At 46.6% G+C, this 22,374-nt stretch overlaps 1 protein-coding gene and 1 long non-coding RNA gene across 2 annotated transcripts; one reads left to right on the forward strand and one right to left on the reverse strand.

Annotated features, from left to right (window-relative positions):
- Positions 1-3,392: 3,392 nt before the first annotated feature.
- Positions 3,393-21,012, reverse strand: LOC135821091 (monocarboxylate transporter 12-like). The gene is made up of 4 exons (XM_065334158.1): positions 20,263-21,012; positions 10,785-11,422; positions 8,848-9,217; positions 3,393-4,453 (listed from the first exon to the last, which is right to left on the reverse strand). Exons 1-4 carry the CDS (start codon positions 20,768-20,770, stop codon positions 4,239-4,241), a joined length of 1,731 nt encoding a protein of 576 aa, XP_065190230.1. The 5' UTR covers positions 20,771-21,012; the 3' UTR covers positions 3,393-4,238.
- Positions 13,742-15,421, forward strand: LOC135806915 (uncharacterized). Its single transcript, XR_010551340.1, has 2 exons — positions 13,742-14,212; positions 14,895-15,421. It is a non-coding gene; the product is annotated as an uncharacterized LOC135806915 (long non-coding RNA).
- Positions 21,013-22,374: the final 1,362 nt, after the last annotated feature.

The raw sequence follows: 22,374 nt of genomic DNA on the forward strand, positions 1-22,374 counted from the left end.
GTACTAGTAATAGTATGTACTTAGTAGTAAGCTCAGCCGACAGGCGACATAGTAATAGTAGTAGTACTACTAGTAGTCTTTGGAAGTCACTGCTTTGTTTTACTTTTAGATGAGTTTTAGGTTTTGGCTGTGAGCATGGTGAGCATGTAGATCTCTACACTGTACATGTAGACCTGGTAGACCGACTCACGACTCACGACTGTCAACAGATATCGCTGAGATTAGATCAACTGCGAGTCTACATAGCTAGACTCATAAGTCATAGACTCATAGAGCCATAGTCATTAAATTTTTATAAGGCCAAACTAAAGAAGGTGTGTGGTTCGACTAACATGGACATTTTTTTTACGGGCGGGCGGGCGGATTTTTTTTTTTAAATATATTTTTTAGTACATGTAAATACACTGTATACGCGTATCGAGTAGACTCTACTACCAGCACAAAGGCAGCAGTCGTACCACTCACTGCACTGCACTGCAGTACAACTACAAGTCAAGTCCAATAGGAGCCGCCTGCGTCCGCAGACTCACGCCGCACAGCACGTAGACGTGGACGTGTTCAGTCCACGTACGTCAGTCACACGACAGCCCGCCGAAAAAAAGTTACGGTCGGGCTGAAATTGTACGGTCGGTCGGGTGAGTCGAACCACACACCTTCTTTAGTTTGGCCTAATAATAATTAATATAAATAATGTAGTCGTAAGATCTAGGATCCTACCGGGACAGTAGCAATAGCAACTAACTAACGGTTACGTGTCGTTACAACTACTACTAATGTACTATACAATGACCTATGTAGAAGAGTAGATCTAATCAGCTACGTGTCGATAAGTAGACCATGCCCCATGCCATGGTAGACAGGACAGTGAGTTTTCTGCCTTTGTCTTTGGCCAAGTAACAGTTCGATGTCTGGGTAGATCTACAGTACCGGCCTCACGTGCAGAAGTGCCATCGGATGGACTCCGCGTGCGATCCACTCTAGATCTCTTATCTGCCTGGAACACTGGACCCGGACCGGCCATGGACGCATGGTGTGGGCATGGGCTGCGAAAAAGTTTTGTAGCCATTGCATTGGCATTGTATTGCCAATGACAATGTAGCCTTGTACTAGTTGTAGGGCGCTAACTACGGACGTCGTACAGTCAGCGCTGGCAACTGAAATCAGACCCCCTGAGCGGTGGGTACACATTCTTTGCGATGTGAGCGCACCGCCCAGGTCCGGGGGGGGGTCGGATTTCAGTTGCCAGCACTGTAGTCTGTACAGACTGTAGATACATTTACTGGACAGAGGCAGAGGTGGGTGCCACCGTGCCGTGGTAGATCTACGTAGTGGTGATGGTACATGGTGGTGATGATCGTGGTGGACCAAAAAGTACCGTATTTTCCGGGGTATAAGCCGCACTTTTTTTCGCTAAAAATCGGACCAAAATCGCCCCTGCGGCTTATACACCGAGTATGCTTGCGCGAATGAATGCTTAGCATACATGTACATGTACATCAGCATGCTGACGTCATGACTGTGACATGTCATTCAGCTTCAATATTGCAGATGACATGGAGTGATCACCAACATCTCTGCAGCAACCTGTGGTGCACTAACACTTCATAATGATCTAACATGGAATTTAGCTCCATAACCATAATAAATTTGTAGAAAGGCCATTTGTCAATGAGTGTGAAAAATCTTGGTTTGTGGGTGCGGCTTATACTCCGAATACCAACTTGGTCTCTGACCAACACCAGGCAGGCACAGTGGGTTGGTCAGAGACCATGATTGAGATACGAGAGGTACCTGGTTCAAGTCCTGCCTGGGAGCGGTTTTTCCAGCCGTGCTGCTACCCACAGTCAACTGGGAACTTGTGGCCAGGCACAAGGGGTACATGGATGCAGCTAATGGGGTCGTTTTCGGCACTTGTGCCAGTGGTTGTGAGGCTTACCCACTCACCCCCACCGTTAGGCGCTGCATCTGCCGCTAGGGTTTATCGGGTGTTAGCGGCCGTCGTGAGTTCCCTTCGGGAACGGATACGATAATTTACTTTTACTTTACCAACTTTTAGTCAATATTTTGCCTCAAAAAGGGGGGTGCGGCTTATACCCCGGTGCGGCTTATACCCCGGAAAATACGGTAGTGAAAGTAGTGATTCACTGGCCAGAACCCCCCCCCCCCCCCCCCGGCCCCCTCATTTCAAATAATTATGTGGCCAAGCGGTGTAGACCAGGTCCAGGATGAATAGTGTCGAGAAATTCTTCAGCCTTGCAAGTTAGTTAGGGGTCGTCCGCAATTATCGAAAGTTTTTTCCAATCCGTAGTAGCTTCGAAAGTGGGTGGGTGGGTCAAGGCCAGTTACGGATTGAAAAACTTCCGAAATGACACGTGCACGTGCCACGTGTACGTCTACGTGTAGCCCCTGTTTTCCACGCGCGGCTGCGCGCGAACTGTCTACTACAAATATTTTTGTAGTTCTGGCAGTTTCTGCGCCCCCGCGCGCGCTTCCTTGGCTGCTCCTGGGCCGGGGATCATAAAGTTCGGCGCATTCGACGGCGAGTCGACACTTTCTATTTTTGAGTTTCACTGTCTCCTTCGTCCAGAGTACCGTCTTCCATGCACTCCTTTGAAGTCCTTCCGTCTAGCGCTGGCGCTGACGACTATGTCCACACAGGCGACGTTGTTTGGAAAGGCGGTGAAGAAGCAGCCCTTTTTCAAAACCGCTGATGACTCTGATTATTACAGAACAATAAATTGCTTGTGGCAGTTGTCCTCGAGCTCGAGCTGTATTATGATAGTGCTGCTTGAACATTTCGGTGAACACCAATTAAACATCAATATGGTAGTTGTAATACAATACATGATGTCACTATGACTCATGGACCAGCACTGATTGAGTTTGTTCCATATGTGTTGGGTTGTGTGTCCATCAATAATATTTTATTACGGACTGGGGGGTGGTACCGGGTGGGTGGGTGAGGAAAAATTTGAAGCTACTACGGATTGGAAAAAACTTTCGGTAATTGCGGACGACCCCTTAGTCAAGCTGTTGAATGGTGCAACCCCATCACAAGGCACAAGTAACGTTAGTTAGTTGCTATTGCTTTTGCTGTCGCATCGCTATCATTGCCTCCGGTAATGGGCGTCAAAAGGTCAAAGGTAGTAGTCGTGCGGGGGAGGAAGACAACTAGTTACTACAGTACTTTAGATCTAACGTTGTATGATTGTAGATCTACACAGAACAACAAAGGCACAAAGCAACGGTTGCCTGATGGTTGCATAGCATGAAACTCCGAGTTGCAACGAACTAGCCTTTCGCCTTTTGTTGTTTTATGTAACGCTAATGATGCTCTGCCTCAGAGGCATTGAGCACCCTCACTGCCTCAGCACATAGTCATTGGGTGCATCCGCTGGGGATGTACTAGTATGTACAGTCAGTGCACATACATGGTCCGTGACTGCACTGAACCTCAACATTCATACCAGGATGCCCAATGATAGGATACAAATCATTAGAGTTTTAAATTTAAAAAGAAAGGACCAAAATGTTACATGTTATCCGTAGTTTGTATCCAACATTTTAAATAGTTATAAGCGAGATATTGTAAGATGTTGTGTAGTGAGAAGGTGCAACAGCTAGCACAATACTGACTGATGTGATACTGACATTCAACGACCTGATGATAAGCTATATCACGTCTTGGATGCGCAAACCAAAAGCCTTGCAACTAATACTTAGGTTCTAAGTTATGAAATAAACATGAGAAAGGTGAAGGTTATAACTGTTACTGATGGACACAAACTACGGAGAACATGTAGCATTTCGGTCCTTTCATGATAAATTTAATCCTTGGTTCTCCATCCGAGTTGTAAATTTTAATAAAATAAGTATTGTTTCAAGCGCAAGATGGCGTTTTGAAATATTCCATGAACAAACAACGGAGTGCAAATACATGTACTTGTGAATTTTCCCTTAGCCTTATGCCCAGGTGGAGATTGTGCACAGTTGCTTGCTGGGCAGAGGTAGCTGAGTGCGTATGCACATCAGCATATTGCAAACGGTTAGTTTGACTGCTTCGGAAAAACGGACGCACCGTATGTGAACGGATTGGTGTGTGTGTGTGTGTGTGTGTGTATTTGTGTGCACGTGTTGGAGTGCACGTACTGGTGACAGTGGTGTGCACATACTGCTGTGCACTTGTCGCCGGGTGTCCATCATCGTACCCGCTCTGAGCATCGTACCCGCTCTGAGCATCACACACTGGATTCATGTACACAGACTATAGCATGCGGCGGTTCATCAGCGTCAGTACTTGAACTCCATAAACTGGTTTTGAAAATTGTGAGCTGCCTGCGCCGCCGCCAAATACGGATGTCCACAAGCAGGATCAACAAGCCAGCAACTATAAGAACGAGCCCACCAAAGATGAGAGGTATAGTGTAGTCCTGTGTAACATCATATAGCCAACCTGCAGTCAGTGCAGAGAAGCCAAACAAATTGATCACAACACAAGCACTACATTGCAATGCCGTTGTTGTTGTTGTTGTTGTTGTTGTTGTTGTTGTTGTGTGTGTGTTGTTGTGTGTGTTGTTGTTGTGTTGTTGTGTGTGTTGTTGTTGTTGTTGTTGTTGTTGTTGTTGTTGTTGTTGTTGTTGTTGTTGTTGTTGTTGTTGTTGTTGTTGTTGTTGTTGTTGTTGTTGTTGTTGTTGTTGTTGTTGTTGTTGTTGTTGTTGTTGTTGTTGTTGCTGCTGCTGTTGTTGCTGTTGTTGTGTGTGTGTGTGTGCGTACGTGTGTGCATGTCACTGTGTGTGTGTGTGTGTGTGTGTGTATGTGTGTATGTGTCAATGTGTGTAAGTACAAAAGTGTGTGTGTGTGTGTGTATGAATGGAAAATGAAAAAGTGGGATTCACTGGCCAGAAAAAGCTGCTTCGATCAGCCGTGTGGTGTAGACCAGGCTAAATTTAGTGGCGGTCAATTCATCAGTCTTGCAAGCTGTTGACTGGTGTAATCCCAGCACAAGTTGCTATGTCTAACATAGCTGTTCGCTATCATCGCTTCCGCGATGGGCAGGTCTCAGGTTAGGTGTGCGTGTGTGTGTGCGCGCGCGCGCGCGCGCGCGCGCGTGTGTGTGTGTGTGTGTGTGTGTGTGTGTGTGCAAGTTTACGGGATTGAGAGAGGGAGGATGGCGCCAGCATGATAAAAACTTTCTTACGAACAGCAGGAGCGATATCATCTATTAGATACGACTTTTGTTGCATGAGCTAGAGTGTACAGTCAACTTTGCGAATAACGACATTCGGCGGGGCATCAGAAAAGTGTCCTTATTCGCGAAGTGTCCTTATAACCGAAGTCCCATTTGAATGTATGTGAACCCATATATTGTATAGTATGACATGCATATCAAAATGAAGCTCTTTTCTTGCTCTATGTCAAGGCGTACTTTATTTTCATATTGCAGTTGAAAGGAACTATTAAGTCAATATGCAAGGGAAATATTAAAATTGAAAAATATGCCTTTTTGAGCCATCTACAGGGCCAGGGACATGTACATGGACATGTATGATGATTACTGTACAATCATGTACACCTATAATATGTAGGTGTGTTGGTAAATCCTCAGTGGCCGTGCCTGATGACCCTTCTCTACCCATTCCCCCCATTGCAGAGAAGTCGGGTGAGGTTGACCGCCTCACATCTGTCTTTACTACGACTGCTGCCATCCGACGTTACATTCGAAAGCTCCCGTCTGACAAGGCGCCGGGCCCAGACGGCATCACTAATCTGGTATTAAAGTCCCTTGCGCCCTCAATAGCATACCCCTTATGTCTGATTTTCAACCTATCATTCCGCACTGGTCGTTTTCCCTCTGCATGGAAAACAGCTAATCACAAGAAAGGGTCCCGCCACGAAGCATCAAACTACCGTCCGATTTCTCTACTGTCCTGTGTTTCCAAACTCTGTGAGTGCGTTTTCTACGACCAATTGTACTGTCATGTCTCGTCACGTTTGAGTTCAGCTCAGTCCGGATTTTGCAGAGGCGATTCTACCACCCTCCAGCTGACGCGCCTCGTGCAATTAGTGTGTCGACATCAGGATGCTGGAGATCTAGTCGGGATCTGTTTTTTCGATCTTACCAAGGCCTTCGATACCGTCTGGCACCGGGGGCTTTTGGCCAAGCTTCGTGGATCATTTACTGTAGACGGCAATCCCCTGCTATGGCTGACATCTTACCTAACTGGGCGAACGCAGTACGTCACGGTACATGGGACGTCCTCGGCCGACACAGCAGTACTATCCGGAGCTCCCCAGGGTTCCATCCTCGGCCCCCTTCTTTTTATTTTATACGTCAATGATCTGCCCGCAGCTGCCCCGGGCACATCACTGTTCGCAGACGACACAACGCTCCTACGGGCATCTCCTAACATCACTGGCCTGATGAGTACTGTAATTTCACAAATTTTCGGTGTACTTTTATTTTCGGTATTTTCGGTGCATCTGTTTCATACCTAAAATTTCAATACACCAACAAACACTAACACACATAATCCAATAGGGAACTGCTTCTCTGTACCTAAAATTTCTGTTCACCTAACCTGGCCTTTTGCCCTCACACCGAAAATATTGAGCACCGAAAATTTCTGAAATTAGAGTAACCTAGCTAACGGGATTCAAAGAGTAATTTCCTGGATGTCGTCTTGGCGGTTATCGCCAAATCTGTCTAAATCTAAAATCATGCTCTTTCCTTCTCAGCCCGATGTTCCGCCCCTCCTCCATATCACCTTCCCCCAGCCTATAGACATAGTCTCCAGCCATAAGCATCTTGGCATTTTCATTGACTCTAATCTTTCATGGGAACCCCACATCGATTACATATGAATGGCTTCATTGCAAAACGCGCTAAACGCCAATCTCATGCATATGGCGTTTTCGGTGTCAATCGAATCAGTAGGGATCACTGCATCTGATGGCCAAAAAGAATTCTCCAAAACGAGACATATCCCACTGAAAATCAACGTTGAAGTTGACGTTCTACTGCAAAACGCGATAAACACCACCGATGTTTTCGAGCAAAGTGCGACATATCCTGTTGCGCTGGCCAGCGTGACCTGTGACAAGCCAGCGAGTGCATGCTGGCGCAGCACGTGGCAAACATCGCGACTACAAGACTGAGTCTGTGCAAAATGTCGATGTCAGAGTTCAAAGTACAGTGTTTTCGTGTTGTTGCTTTGTAGCAGCTACATCCGTTGTCATTTCGTTCTTTTCGTATCATCTTCTTCGTAGCTGTTGTTTTTTCGCTTTCGAAACTGCTAAGGGCAGTATGCTAGAGGCGTCAGGGATGGACGACGCTGCTGCCGCTGGCAGTGCTGCTGCTGCTGCTGCTGCTAAGCTCCTTCAGAGTTCGGAACTCAGTGAAGTCGTTACACTTGTATTTTCTAATCTCATAATACTGATTAGTCCGGCGAATATATCTGGTTTTGCACAAAAGTATTGCCGGAAGAATCACCTTGCTTGAGATAATGGATGGCCCCTGATTTTCGAGAAAGCCTGTATTTGCATACATCACCCTATTCTTCTCATCTGCTAAGTTAGATTTGACCCAAACCCACCCAGTTGTTGATCACAGAAAATCGCTCCTCCTGAAAATTGGTCAAAATGGATTATCTCGTTTTGCAATGAAGCCCTTCATATGCAAACGATCAAGTTCATCTTTAGGAATCCTCTCTTCTCACTGTTACCATCTCCCAATCTCTTGTAAACTCCTCTTTTACTCAGCTTACCTACGCCCCATTTTTGATTATGTAGATACTGCTTGGGCTGGAATTTCCACAACCCGTGCTGCCAAGCTCGAAATTCACCACAAAAAGTTCTCAAAATCCTCCTCCGAAAACCCCGCATGCTTCCATCTTCCACCCTTTATGCCCTTGCTGACACTACCCCTTTGTCTAAGAGACGTAATTCACATCTTGTCACCCTTATCCAGTCTCAAACTCAATCTGTGTCCACCTCACCTCCACTGTTTCAACTGGTTCTCTTTCCGTAGCACGAGAAACTCCCTTTCCCTTCCGAAACCTAAGTCCTCCTTTCTACTTCACTCTCCCTTTTTCACTGCGTACTCTACGTGGCTGGCACTTCCCCAAGAAGCTAAGGACCTTTCTTCCCTCCGCCTTTTTAAGAGCCTTGTCGCGCCTTGACTTTGATTTTGTGTTTCTCATTTTGTTGCAATCACTGCTTATCCATGCCGGTTCCTTTTTCTTCTCCTCCCCTTCTCCCTTCCTTGCCGTGGTTGGCTAACACCCTCTCTCTTTGTATTGGCCGGTGTTCTCACTATGCTATGAGATGCTGTAATAAATAAATAAAATAAATAAATCCAACAAATTTGAAGCAAAAGAAAAAGGAAGAACCCCGCCCCCTGACTTGGCTGCATTTTCTTGCATGTGTGCCTTTATCCATCACACCATGGGTTCTGGTACTTCTGCATGGCAGGTACATGATTGTACTTGACTGACAGGTAATTAAAATAGCTCTCAAAAGCCCAGAAAGTCGTTATTCAAGCAGTGAATATGACCTCGGGGCACTAAAAGCATGTCGCTATTCGCGAATTGTCGTTATTCAGATAGTCGTTATATCCGAAGTTAAATGTATACAGTTAGATGGGACTTTGCTCTGGGCTTCGAAATTCGGTCGTTATTCGCGAATTGTCGTTATATCCGCAGTCGTTATTAGCGAATTGTCGTTATATCCGCAGTCGTTATTAGCGAAGTTGACTGTATACTGATATCACCCTGAATAAGTTCACCCCATTTCCACAAACGGAATAATGATCTTCGTACTTCTATATACGTGATATACTAGACCACTCACCTGACACTGGTGGACCTATGGCCATAGCTGGAGAGCTGACGAGATAGAGATGGCCAAATGCGTGTACTGTCATCTCGGCAGGCATCACCTCTCTAGCCACTGGACCACATGCAGCCGTCGTGAATCCACTAGCAGCAGCATAAAACACATTGTATGCTATCAGACTTGTCTCCGTGGTGACAAGGATGCTAAGAATCATGGACAAACCGCAAATAGTCAGGCCCAGTGCCTGATAGAGAGTTGCTCGCACGTTGAACAGCAATCCACTGGCAGCACACGAAAGACACCCAGCCACTGTACCAAATCCAACGTAGGCAACTTGTAGATAAGCGTCACCCGCACTGATACCAAGTGCCTTAGAACGATGACTCTGTAGAAAACGCCATCCGATAATCAAGAACTTGCAATTGACACAGTTCAATTCACTTTTTATCACAGAGTGACCCAGCAAAATTGGTGAAGAGCCTTGACCCATTTGAATAAAGCAGCCGTTTCTTTGCTTCATGGTTCCTTCAGGTTAGCCGGGTCTGGAAATCGAAGATGAAGAATTTGCATTTCGGCCAGGCTTCTATAACCAAGGCGGGTTTTACGCATCACAAGCACCCGGTTTTCACATCTCCCAGGTACATTATTTCCAAATGATGTACCAGAGTGCCAGTTAATATGCTTACATGCCTCCTCCACATGTAGCAACAAGAGTAAATAAGCTCCCAAGAGCATGCAACTTTGCACATGGGGTCTCTGACGCCGAAAACTCGCATCACGTGTTCCAAGTACGATTTGTACTGTGCACAACGAAGGCCAGCATGTACGCAGCCCGAATATCAGCCATGATCATGCTGATAACTTGCGCAAGCTGAGTAAGTCTCTGTCAGAAAGTGCTATTCTTCTCCTCCACTGGCCACTAGCAACGGGAACACTACACCACGTGATATGAGTTTTCGCCGTCGGCGGACCTCTTAGAAAGGGTATCCAGACGGTTGCACAATCTTGAGGGTTATACTCTTGGTACCGGGTGTGCTGCTCAATGAAATCGGGATGCTGTGGGTCAGCTAGTGCCCCTGGTACTGTGCAGCTCCAGACCGCAGGTTGCGAACACTGGTGTGCACTGGTGCAGGCCGCCGTCGGTACTAACACGCTACAGTTACTTCATCAGGCCGGATTTCATTGAACACTACTGTCACACCCGTACTGTACCTTTGAGATGCACAAAAGGAAGGTACAAGCACTACAAGTACTACAGTGCTGGCAACAGTGAAATCCGACCCCCTTGGCCCCTCAGTGGCCGTGACAAGGGGGTCGGATTTCACTGTTGCCAGCACTGTAGTATGCATGGAAGTGGTGGGTGTGACCTACAAACAAGGCAGAACACATTTTTTTGCAACTCAAGCTTCACACAAAGCGATCACCAAGAAAAATAATTCTAACATACTTGTAATTATGTCTAAGAAGGCGGCTGCTTCAAACGTCGGAGCTCGCGCTTCCTGCCGACTGACCGGTACTTGATTGACTCACGACTGCCATCTGGATCACACGAGAAGAATGCCGGGCTGTCCACTCGGCAAATCTGCAAGAAAGCACCCCGAAACACTGTGTATTGAGCAGGGAGTGGTGCTTTCTTGCAGGTTTGCCGAGTGGACGGTCCAGCATTCTTCTCATGTGCTCCAGATGGCACTGAGTTGTGAGTCAGGCAAGTGTCAGTTAGTCGGTGGGAAGCACGAGCTCCAACGCTTGGAGCAGCAACCTTCTTCTACTTCAAAGTACAATTACCGCCGAAGTCGCAACATCTCAATTTGTATAATTATGTCTTCTTCTTTTTTTAAACCCGTTCTGCCTTCTTCGTAAGGAAACTCTACACCGGCTTGTGGCAGTGAGCACGTGTGTACAGACGAATAGTTCTATCGTAATGTGATAACTTACAGGATTGACAAACTTACGGATGATATGAATGGGAAGAAGTATCCAATAGCATACAGGACATAGCATGCTGCAATGAGCAAGAAGTCTACGTTGCGGTAGAGCACGAACCCCTTCCTTATGGAGTCCAACAGTTTCCTTAATCCAAGACGTAGTTTTAGCAAGCTGCCAGGCACCGCAATTGGGCTCATGTCCTTGTGATCATTTTGAGCCAGATGACCTTTCCTATAACTTTCTGGTTCAAAATATATGACAAACGCGGCCGGTACGCACAGCAGAGACAACAAGGCGATCATGCGATAGTACCAGCGCCAATCTCCATGAATGACCACCTCCTTGCCAACGTAGCCATACGTCACTGCACACACTCCAGAGCCGAGAAATGCCAAGCCCGCCGCAATCACCATCTTGCTGTCATATGTGATTGACAAGCAGTGGACTGGAACGGAGAACAGGACCCCAGCAGCCACTCCGGAAAGGAAGCCACGTGTCAAATAGACCTGATATAGCTGGGTAGCAAAGCTGCACACGGCCAATGATAGACTGAATACAATTGTTGCACCAATTATTGTTTTGCGGATGCCAAACGCATCAATGAGCACTCCACCTGTGACCCCGGATGCTACACGGAAAGCAGTGGCCATGGATGTGATCCAGGCTGTGGAAAAATACATAACAATAAATAACAGTGACAGCCTTGCTTTAAAAGTGGGTGGTGAGCAAAACACTGGCTCACACTCAAACACTGCTTTTCACAAATTCATTTCAGGAAAGCTCTGCTTTAGACACTCAAGAGTAGCTCCGGATGTGCAAGAGTCAAACATACTTTGTAGCTACAATCTGAGGGCTAGGGTTGCTCCTTATAACCCTACCTGCAATGCAGCACGGCCTGTATATGTCTAGCTACAACTCTCTATGGGGAATAAACAGAAATAGCCGGTCTGCAGAGACACATGGTCCCAAGCGGTCCGTAAAACCTAAGCCTCAATGCCATGCTGGATTCGCTTCCAGATACTTCCTGCCGAAGACAAACATGTTTCAAGCAAAGGATTCTCATTTTCCAAAGCACGATATACCGTATTTTCCGGGGTATAAGCCGCACTGCGGTATAAGCCGCACCCCCCTTTTTGAGGCAAAATATTGACAGTTGGTACCGTATTTTACCGGTTGTAAGTCGACCCCGGTTATAAGTCGACCCCCCTATCTGGAGGTCTCAATTCTGCATTTTAAAGTTTTCACCCAAAGAAGCACTACTAACCACCTCCTGCTAATAACACATCAACAAATCATGTAAACATTCCTCATTGGAGGATATAACGTCCCAATCCTTGAAAAAGGCCAATAAACTGGCAAACATGTGTAAACATGGTGCACTCGTGCATGCAGTGCAGGTCATTTTTTGTAAGATACTGATAGTTAGAAAGGGTCGCTCCCCACACCGGAGCTCGCGCTATACCGCCGACTTTACTTGACACTTGACTGACTCACGACTGCCATCCAGAGCACACGAGAAGTCCATCGAACCTTCGACTCGGCAAACCTGCAAGAAAGCACCATTCCCTGCTCAATACACAGTGTTTCGGGGAATTCACCCCTCATCAGTTGAGCTTGAGTAGGCTGAGGAAGATAGTGCCTGAAGAGCACCACTTATATAGTGTTCTCCAGGCACAAACATCACCAGGGATACAAACTTACAGAGACGCTCCGTTTCCAGCGCGACAAACACCTCGTGAACACCAGATAGCAGCGTGAGTCAGTGTCGCTCCTGGACGGTGAGACAGACGTCGAGGACCCTCGGTCATTCGCAACGCTGTCACCTCCAAACCAACTAGTCGCAAGCCCGCGCTGGGCACAACAGACGAAGTAGTGGTTGCGACTTCGGCGATGATTAGTAAGAAAGGGTCGCTCCCACTGACTCACGCTGCTATCTGGTGTTCACGAGGTGTTTGTCGCGCTGGAAACGGAGCGTCTCTGTAAGTTTGTATCCCTGGTGATGTTTGTGCCTGGAGAACACTATATAAGTGGTGCTCTTCAGGCACTATCTTCCTCAGCCTACTCAAGCTCAACTGATGAGGGGTGAATTCCCCGAAACACTGTGTATTGAGCAGGGAATGGTGCTTTCTTGCAGGTTTGCCGAGTCGAAGGTTCGATGGACTTCTCGTGTGCTCTGGATGGCAGTCGTGAGTCAGTCAAGTGTCAAGTAAAGTCGGCGGAATAGCGCGAGCTCCGGTGTGGGGAGCGACCCTTTCTTACTAATCATCGCCGAAGTCGCAACCACTACTTCGTCTGTTGTGCCCAGCGCGGGCTTGCGACTAGTTGGTTTGGAGGTGACAGCGTTGCGAATGACCGAGGGTCCTCGACGTCTGTCTCACCGTCCAGGAGCGACACTGACTCACGCTGCTATCTGGTGTTCACGAGGTGTTTGTCGCGCTGGAAACGGAGCGTCTCTGTAAGTTTGTATCCCTGGTGATGTTTGTGCCTGGAGAACACTATATAAGTGGTGCTCTTCAGGCACTATCTTCCTCAGCCTACTCAAGCTCAACTGATGAGGGGTGAATTCCCCGAAACACTGTGTATTGAGCAAGGAATGGTGCTTTCTTGCAGGTTTGCCGAGTCGAAGGTTCGATGGACTTCTCGTGTGCTCTGGATGGCAGTCGTGAGTCAGTCAAGTGTCAAGTAAAGTCGGCGGAATAGCGCGAGCTCCGGTGTGGGGAGCGACCCTTTCTTACTAATCATCGCCGAAGTCGCAACCACTACTATACTGATAGTTCCCGGTTATAAGTCGAATCCCGGTTGTAAGTCGACCCCCACCCTTTCTCCTTCTATTTTAAGCCGTTAAAGGGGCACTCCGGCTTCATTTTCGACGCCGAGTTTTCGATGCCAAGACGAAGGTAGGTGAAAGAGAAGACACCTCGAACAAGAACGAGTCTCCAGAAGCGATCGAGTCGAGCAGGAAGACGATTTTTGAATTTCGGCCGAGCGAGCGCTGATGACGTAATGAGGGATTAGCTTGCCAGTGGAAATGCATCTGCGCACATACATTTCACACACTTTTTGGCCAATTTTCAATCGAAGAAGAGGTTGTTTGCTATGTTCTCCCAACGCCGTGAGCGATCCTGTCTTCTATACCCTTCCAGGTACCCTGAAGGTCCTCCAGAGGAGAATTTATCTCCATCAAAGCGTTGTTGATCCGCTAAATTCGTCTCGAGACATATTCACCCAGTGCAGTGCTGATAAATGTAGAATGTTGAATCTGTGATAATTGTCGACGATGGAGAGAGAGGCTGATAGCCGCTGTCGCAGGGAGAGTGAAGCTGCTGGAAGTAACAACAGGGAGCCCGTTTGTATCACCTGAACAACCAGACTTCAAAGCAGCTTGACCAAATCGGAGGGTGCCTCGTTGCTTATCGTGAATATTACACCGACATGAATTACTACAAGTATACTGGTGAGTTTTTATCTTGTTTTGTTCGTATGCTAGTACCCTGGCCTGGAGTTCTCGTTAGCAAATTCCTATTCCCTGGCGTTTTCTAAACATTCCGTGTAGGACTGAATACGTGATCAAGTATTCCGATTTGGGTAAATGTGGAATTTGGACATGTATTTTATTAAAAAAATTATTTTCCGAATAGAGCGTTTGTAGAGAAATGGTTGCCCAAATACAACAAAATTTATTCTGCAGTTCTACAACTAACTTGTACTGAAATCCAGTCGAAGTAAAAATGATTCTTCATGACAGTTGGGGTCAATGAAATCTGATCCAGGCATAACGAATGGTGACGCCTGCCACCCCGGGAACGAATGCCCATTTGGTGGGGGATACCAAAGTACTCGAAAGTAGTGCGTGTTTCAATGTGGCATGGAAGTTTTATATGATCTCTGGTCAATACAACATACAATAGCCATCATGAATTGCAGGCCTCGAACGCAACTCCGACCAGAATTGGCAGTTCCCTAAGTTAGATGCTTTATAATTCCATGGCCCCAGCTGTAGTTATAGAGGGTTTTTTGCACATTATTCTTATAGTCGATAGGTTTATACTGATGGCCACAAACAACGGCAGTTCAAACTTCACTGATGTGTTCATGAGCTGAGAGATTTCTCTCCACTATTTCTGTTGTGCACACAGGTTTGTCCAATATGCATTGACCGTATTGGGTATGGTACCTGCTCTGAGAAGGGAATCGCTGGAGCCACAGTCCAACTATACAGGCTTTCAAGAAACAGAGAGGAGCCATCTTTGCAAGCTGATACCTGATGTGTACCGACAGAATTCTCACGAGATACCTTACAGACTACGCCTGGTGTATACTTCATAGTACTCCTTCGACTACTGTCTAGAATCAAGTCGACTGAAGCAAGTTCGAACAACTCTGGCTTCAAACGAGCCGTCGATTAGACAAACAAAACATTCTCTCATATACTAGAGCACTCTGACAATTCACGACCTATTCCTAACGATTGCCACCGCTTATAAATATGTAGAGTACTGATTGGAATGTGCTCACAATCTCAACAATCCAGTGCTATAATTATTTGAACTATGTGTTCCTTCCATAAATGTTGTATCCACATATAATCCACAGTGCTGCAAAGTTTCAGAGTTCTCAGGGTATCAAACAAAATTATTTCAAATACAGTGAAATAGTTCGTGGACATTATAGCGTAACTTGTAGTTCCCTGGTCCTTTTCTTTGCTATAAATTAATCCTTTTCTCTCTAGCCACCGGCGAGTCCAACAGTGAAATTGTTAGTTCATATTTATGTGGGTATGTGGGGGGGGGGGGGGGGGGGGTGAACATATTTCTATATAAGGGACCTGCAACTGTAATACCACAGTACAGTAGATAGCAAATATGTAGAAAACAGAAATGCATGTTCCCATCATTGTACATGGACGGGCGCAGCAGGCCGAAGCTATCGGCCAGAACAGGATTTACAATCGCCTAGAGATACTTCAGCTATTCCAGTATTCTCCGTGAGCTGTCCCATTCCACAATGGTTCATGCCACCATTATTTCTGGTAGTATCCATGTGCATAATTCCAAGAACATCTCGGATTCTTCAACAATTTGTGCCACGGCAAAAGACAACGCTTGACTCGGTCACTGGGGCTGTCAAACTTCACATCACAAATGAACTTCAATTTCTCATCTGGTTCAAGTATATGTACTGCCATGACTTGACCATGCTTCATCCACAGCTGGGCGAAGATTGTGGCGTTGAATTCCATAGCGCACCTTCTTGCTGCCATGCAGGAATATGTTGAGAGAAGTGAACATATTTTTACTACAAAAACAACAGCCACTGAAGAGGATAGCATTAGCAATAGCCTTGGGTGAATTTCCTGCAGGTACACTTTGTTGGTAGGTCTACTGGTCGGTCTCCGTATCGTCAAGTTCAGAAATCACCTGTACTACACATCTTGTAGAAGGGATCCTGATCGAAAAATTTTCTGATCATAAAATTCACTAAACTGAGGGCGAGACAAATAGTCAGTACTCCCCGATTCCGTCTAGCTGCTTTGATCAAGTGATGCTAACAAGCTCCCCGTTGTTACTTCCAGCAGCTTCACTTTCCCTGCGACAGCGGCTATCAACCTTTCTGTCCATCGTCGACAATTATCACAGATTCAACATTCTACATTTGTCAGCACTGCACTGGGTGAATATGTCTCGAGACGAATTTAGCGGATCAACAACGCTTTGCTGGAGATAAATTCTCCTCTGGAGGACCTTCAGGGTACCTGGAAGGGTATAGAAGACGGGATCGCTCACGACGTTGAGAGAACATAGAAAACAACCTCCTCTTCGATTGAAAATTGGCCAAAAAGTATGTGAAATGTATGTGCGCAGATGCATTTCCACTGGCAAGCTAATCCCTCATTACGTCATCAGCGCTCGCTCGGCCGAAATTCAAAAGTCGTCTTCCTGCTCGACTCGATCGCTTCTGGAGACTCGTTCTTGTTCGAGGGGTCTTCTCTTTCACCAGTCTTCGTCTTGGCATCGAAAACTCGGCGTCGAAAATGAAGCCGGAGTGCCCCTTTAAAGGTCGACTTACAACCGGAAAAATACGGTATTCGCACGGCTGTCCCATGCATGCGACGCGCGTTCATTCAATATGGCGGCCAAATTTTAATCTTTTTCATTTTTTACGCGACCTGGCCTAGTCGTATGTTTGCAATTTCGCTCGACTTCCATCTCAAACGGGCAAGGTCAACCGAAACCACGGGTGTTTGCCAGGTCATTCGATAGAGTTTATGCTTGGACTGGCCTTGCCTTCGACTGTGCCGCCGCTCGAGCGATCTTCTTGGGTTACCCACGCGCTACGCATGGTTTCTTTCTCGACGTGGGTGCAATTATTTTTGGATCGTCGCTCGATTTCAAGGGCTCGCCAACCTCGTCAGCAAATTTTCTCCGCCTCGCAGGCAATTTTCTAGTATACCTCGATGTCCTAGCCTTTCGATTTCGTGTATTCCTAAGCTTGATGTGCATCACTGTAGCTTTTCGTGGCCATGTTAGAGACGCTATTTTGTTCAGAAATGGAGGCTCATGTTAGCTTCCTGTCGTCATGTTGTCGTATTGGAGGGGAGAAATTCGCGTCAAGGAGTGGACGGACGAAGTATCGTGTGGCAGATCATACTGAATCCATTTTGGCAGTGTTTCATCTCAATGTGGATGAAACTAAATACACCCTGAACTTTTTTGCCACACTTGCAAATTGGCCATGGAATGCACTGCTACTGCCAGGGGCCCAACATTCTCTGGAGCCCCAGAGGTGGATGTACACCGCTCAAAGACTGGGAGCCACACAGTGGGACAAACTGTTTGAAATGCAAGCCTTCCAAGCCTGGCAGGAAGTCCAAATGCAAAACACAAACGCAAGACAAACTTGCGGCATGGGAGAAAACGCGGGCGACGAAACGCGGGCCATCGCCTGCAAGCACATGCACGCCGCCACCACTGACAGCAGCATCACCAACAAAACCTCGCCCCACCACACCAGTACCTGATCACTGGATAGTTCAGTCTGTTCGGTTTACGAATTCAAAAAAAGGCAGACAAAATAACAAAACTAAAAACACGAGCGTCGCCTGGACCGAATCTGATGAGCAGCAGCACGTCACACCCGCATACCAAGTTTAGTAATAGTAGTAGTAGTATAGTATTTATTCATATTTCTCTAGGGCTTAGTGGGTAAATCTCTGCATCCAGAACAGTTCAGATAGGAATGCAATAACACACGCACAATGTCCACTATGTCACAGTGTCACGGGTAGGGAGAGAAGTGTTTGCAGCTTGCTGGTAGACGTTCAGCCGTGCATGCATTGGCAAATGGCTAGAGCAGACGGCCCGCTGCCTTTAATGTAAGGCACACACGCAAGCGTCAGAGCTACAGCAGCCAAACAGCATAGTTTATGGATTCATGAAAGACTGCACCATACACTGCGCCAGCTCTGGTAGGGTGCCCTATTTGAGCATCGTCACTGGTCGGTGACGTTCTGCAGGCCTCACCATCAAAGATGTGAGGTGATGCTGCTGATCGACTTGCTGGCATGATAGTCACAAGCATAACTAACGAAGGATGGCTGGAAGTCAAAACCAGCTGTAATTCCAGGTATACCAGAGAATTACTGACGCCAGCACTTTATCCGATGTCCCATCAGCGTCAACTGTACGCTGATGGTCACAGGACCGTGACAGCCTTTCGATCGGTCTACGGTTGGGAGACGGGGCTGCACGCCCAAAGCAGCGGGTATATAGTGTTCGTCACCAGCCGAGCAAGAGAGCTTGCTGAGAGATTTAGGTGTGCACTGTTCAGCAACCAGTCCCAATATAGGTTTGTCCATGAAGGCTGGTGATCCTCAGCTATCATACAACAAATTCCTACTCGCTGCGCATATGCGCATATGGCTTGTGAAACAGCAGCAGAAACTGCGCTGCCTTGACAAACGCACCAGTTACCATGATGGAGCAGATATGCCCAGCCCTGGAAGCCAACACCAAATCTCCAATCGCTAGTACAAGTAGCTCTTCACTAAATCATGCCTAGTGCATGCTTGCAGTGATGTTTTCAGCAAGAGCGCTGCAGTTACTGCTGAGGAGATATATTGCGTCCTTGAAGTCGAAGGCGCTCATCAAAGATTTCTTGCCATCAATTCTTGGCCTTATGCAGACACGAGGTGGTCTCCCGTGGCATTGGCCATATTACCCCGAGCTGCACTTGCTCGAGGAGCACGTTGTTTCTCTCATGGAAGTCCTTCGTGTTGGACTGAGTAGGCTTGCTGAGAGAACAGAGCGCTGAATCCATCCACGTCCACAACTACGAATAATTTACAAAAACATTCCTACTGCAGATCAGCGCTTGAAAACGGCGATGCAAATCAGCGACGTTGGGCTTCTCCATTCAAAAGGAGAGCCTTCCTAACGAAGCAATTCTCATGTGACACTACATAGTCTCTCAAGCACTCTAGTTCAGGTCTTCTTCTCTCCACTCCATTATCATTTCGATCTTCACTCGGTCGACGTGATGGTAGTAGGTATGAACATAATTATGATGGATTCCTCCCGATCCTCGTCGCGGCTAAAATTTGTTCGGTGTTTGTCTAAATTCTCAAACTGACAGGGTTTACAAGAGAAATGTACCTAATTTTGTGCGATTGATGCAAATAAATCGGAATATGTCCGACTTCATAAATCCGTGCGGTAAACCGCATGAAAGGACGCCATGTCATTAGTTGGTGCACATGAAGTCACCGTGTTCGGAGTATAAGCCGCACCCACAAACCAAGATTTTTCACACTCATTGACAAATGGCCTTTCTACAAATTTATTATGGTTATGGAGCTAAATACCATGTTAGATCAGATTATGAAGTGTTAGTGCACCACAGGTTGCTTCAGAGATGTTGGTGTATTGCTGTGTTGACTACAGATCACTCCATGTCATCTGCACTATCTTCAGTCTCGCTGCCACTGATTTTGATCAGCAACACAGGCGCGAAGCTGAGTCGAATGACATGTCACATGACGTCAGCATGCATACTGATGTATGCTAAGCATTCATTCGCGCAAGCATATTCGGTGTATAAGCCGCAGGGGCGATTTTGGTCCGATTTTTAGCGAAAAAAAGTGCGGCTTATACCCCGGAAAATACGGTAGTGTACAATGAACAGATCAGGTAGCAGACCAGATTTGATTGCTTGCAGCAAGCCAGAGAAAACACCTTTTTGTTGTCAGTGAAAGTGTACGCAGATGGGGTGGCTGTGCACTGCAACTGTTTGCATATCCCACTGTATCCTAAATTAGAATTATAACGTGTCCTGCTTTTGTTGTACATGCATCCGCTTGAAACGTTGGTCATGTTACACTGCTGATTGGGTTTCCTGTGTCCATACTGTATCTCAGTTGTGCGAACGCAGGAGGCAGCGTTACTGCTGCTAATGCCAGGGCAGAACAAGCTATTACCAATAGGAATCAAGTAAGTGATATAGCCCTACCTGTTTCAGCTGCCGTCCCACCAAATCCTCCGCATTCAAAACGAGCCGGTGATGATGATGATTGGTTTATAGCCCGGCTTGACACATTCAGTCCAATGGGGGTGGTGTTCCATGACAAATTCGTGTGTACAGGCGTATTGGTTGTGTTCCCTCTCAGCAGCACACCATCCTCCATGGCATCCTCCATGGCATCATCCAGGCCAGCACTGGCTATACTAGCACTGGAATTGATAATGCCACTGCCATTTGCAGCCTCTTCGCCTTTGCCTTTGCCTTTGGGCGCACACGGGGGTAGAATCAATCTGGCAAATATGATGCCGTCCGACAGGTCGGTGCCATAGCTCACCCAGTACAGTAGAAACGCAGCACTGAGCTGCAGTGCCACCCTAGTCACTTGACCTCTCCATTGCCGGCAAAACTGTCCGCCGGTAGTACCCTGTTGGACACTGGTAACGGTGAACGGAACGCTAGATTCTCCCTTTTCGTCACTACTAGAGCCAGAGGACATACTCGCATAGCTCAGTTACGGACCGGTAACTGCTACAGTAGTACCAATGATTATGTGCGAACATCGGCGCATGGACGAAGGACAGATCTAGACTGTCAGTCACTGTGACAGTAGGTTGTGATGGAAGGCCTAAGGGCTAGTCAGAGACCCTGCTAACTTCCGCAACGACGTTTACTTAGTACTAGTACAGTAGTAGTACTAGTAGTACCTGGCAGTGTGTCTTGCAGTGAGCTGCACAGGACTCAGACAGGAGGATCGGAAGTAAAGCTTACTACTACAAACTCACTTCTCCGACGACCGTTATTTCAACGAAACAAGCTAGTAGTAGTAAGACCAATAAATAGCTACTACTCTTTTTCAAGAGTGTGACACAAGAATAGGCGGCTTGTAGACATTGTAGACATTTTACCCATAATGGAAAGAGAAAGAGGGAGGGAGAGCTGCTCGTTGAGACTTCGGAAGTGCCCTGTCAAAAGAAGAAAATATTTTGAAAATTATTAAAATAATTTTCACTAACTTATCACCACGATCACGTGCGGATATGCGCAAAGATTAGTCTGTAGATCTACGACTACGTGGAGACCAGGTAGACTGTACATGTAGCGTAGATACAGTAGTCTACTACCATGACTACTATACACTAATACCGGTAGTAATACAGTCACTAGACTCTCTACCGCCGGTATACCATGTACCGTATTTTCCGGAGTACTTATACTTTATAGTGCGCACTAAAACAGTAAAAGGCATAGTGGTGGCCTGCGGAAGCGAAGGCTATAGCTTGTGTGTTTCTGAACATTCAAGTGATGCTAACGCGGATCCCGCGAATATTATTATAATTATAGTGCGCACTTTAGATGTGCTATTTTAGGCCCTAAATTGCAGGTGCGCACTATGCTCCGAATATGAAATGCATGTACCGGTACTTCAATGAAGATTGAAGTGTGCACCCCCAATGAAGATTGGGGGTGCGCGTTATACAAAGGTGCGCACTATTCCGAAAAATACGGTATACCATGGTATACCAGGGAGTAGTAAAATACTTTATCACTCCCTTAGCTCTCATAGATTTTTGCTATACCTAAGCAGTCAAATATTCCTGCATATTTCACTCCTTAGGGCTATATTGACCGCTTATATTTGACTTCTTTTTATTTATTTATTCAACATCTTATGGCTTCCGATGGCAGCCAAAACGGGAAGATGTGGGTGATAGCCAACCATGTAGTCCATCGGCCAAGTCTCAAAATCGAAAGTGGTGATGCACTGAGCTTCCAACTAAACGCGACCATACCCAGCACGTAGAGAATATATCAGAGAACACTATTCCGTTTGTTGGACGTGCCGAATTCAGTCCAGGGCGTCGATACGAAGCGTTCTTCGTCGCCGAGTTTTTTACTGTGCGCTCCATTTGAGAGTGCGCAGAGTTCTGATCGAGAGTTTTTTGAGCAGATTTTCAAATTTTTGAGGCTGTCAGCTGACAGCTGTCAACCCTAAATGGCACTTAGTATGTGACAGGCAATAGGTTTTGGTGCCTCCGTATGCCTTCTAATAAATTCTATCTTCCTTCGTTTCACTTCGCTGCTTCGCCCACCACCTCAGGA

This window comes from Sycon ciliatum, chromosome 1, assembly GCF_964019385.1.
Source record: "Sycon ciliatum chromosome 1, ocSycCili1.1, whole genome shotgun sequence".
Classification (NCBI taxonomy): domain Eukaryota; kingdom Metazoa; phylum Porifera; class Calcarea; order Leucosolenida; family Sycettidae; genus Sycon; species Sycon ciliatum.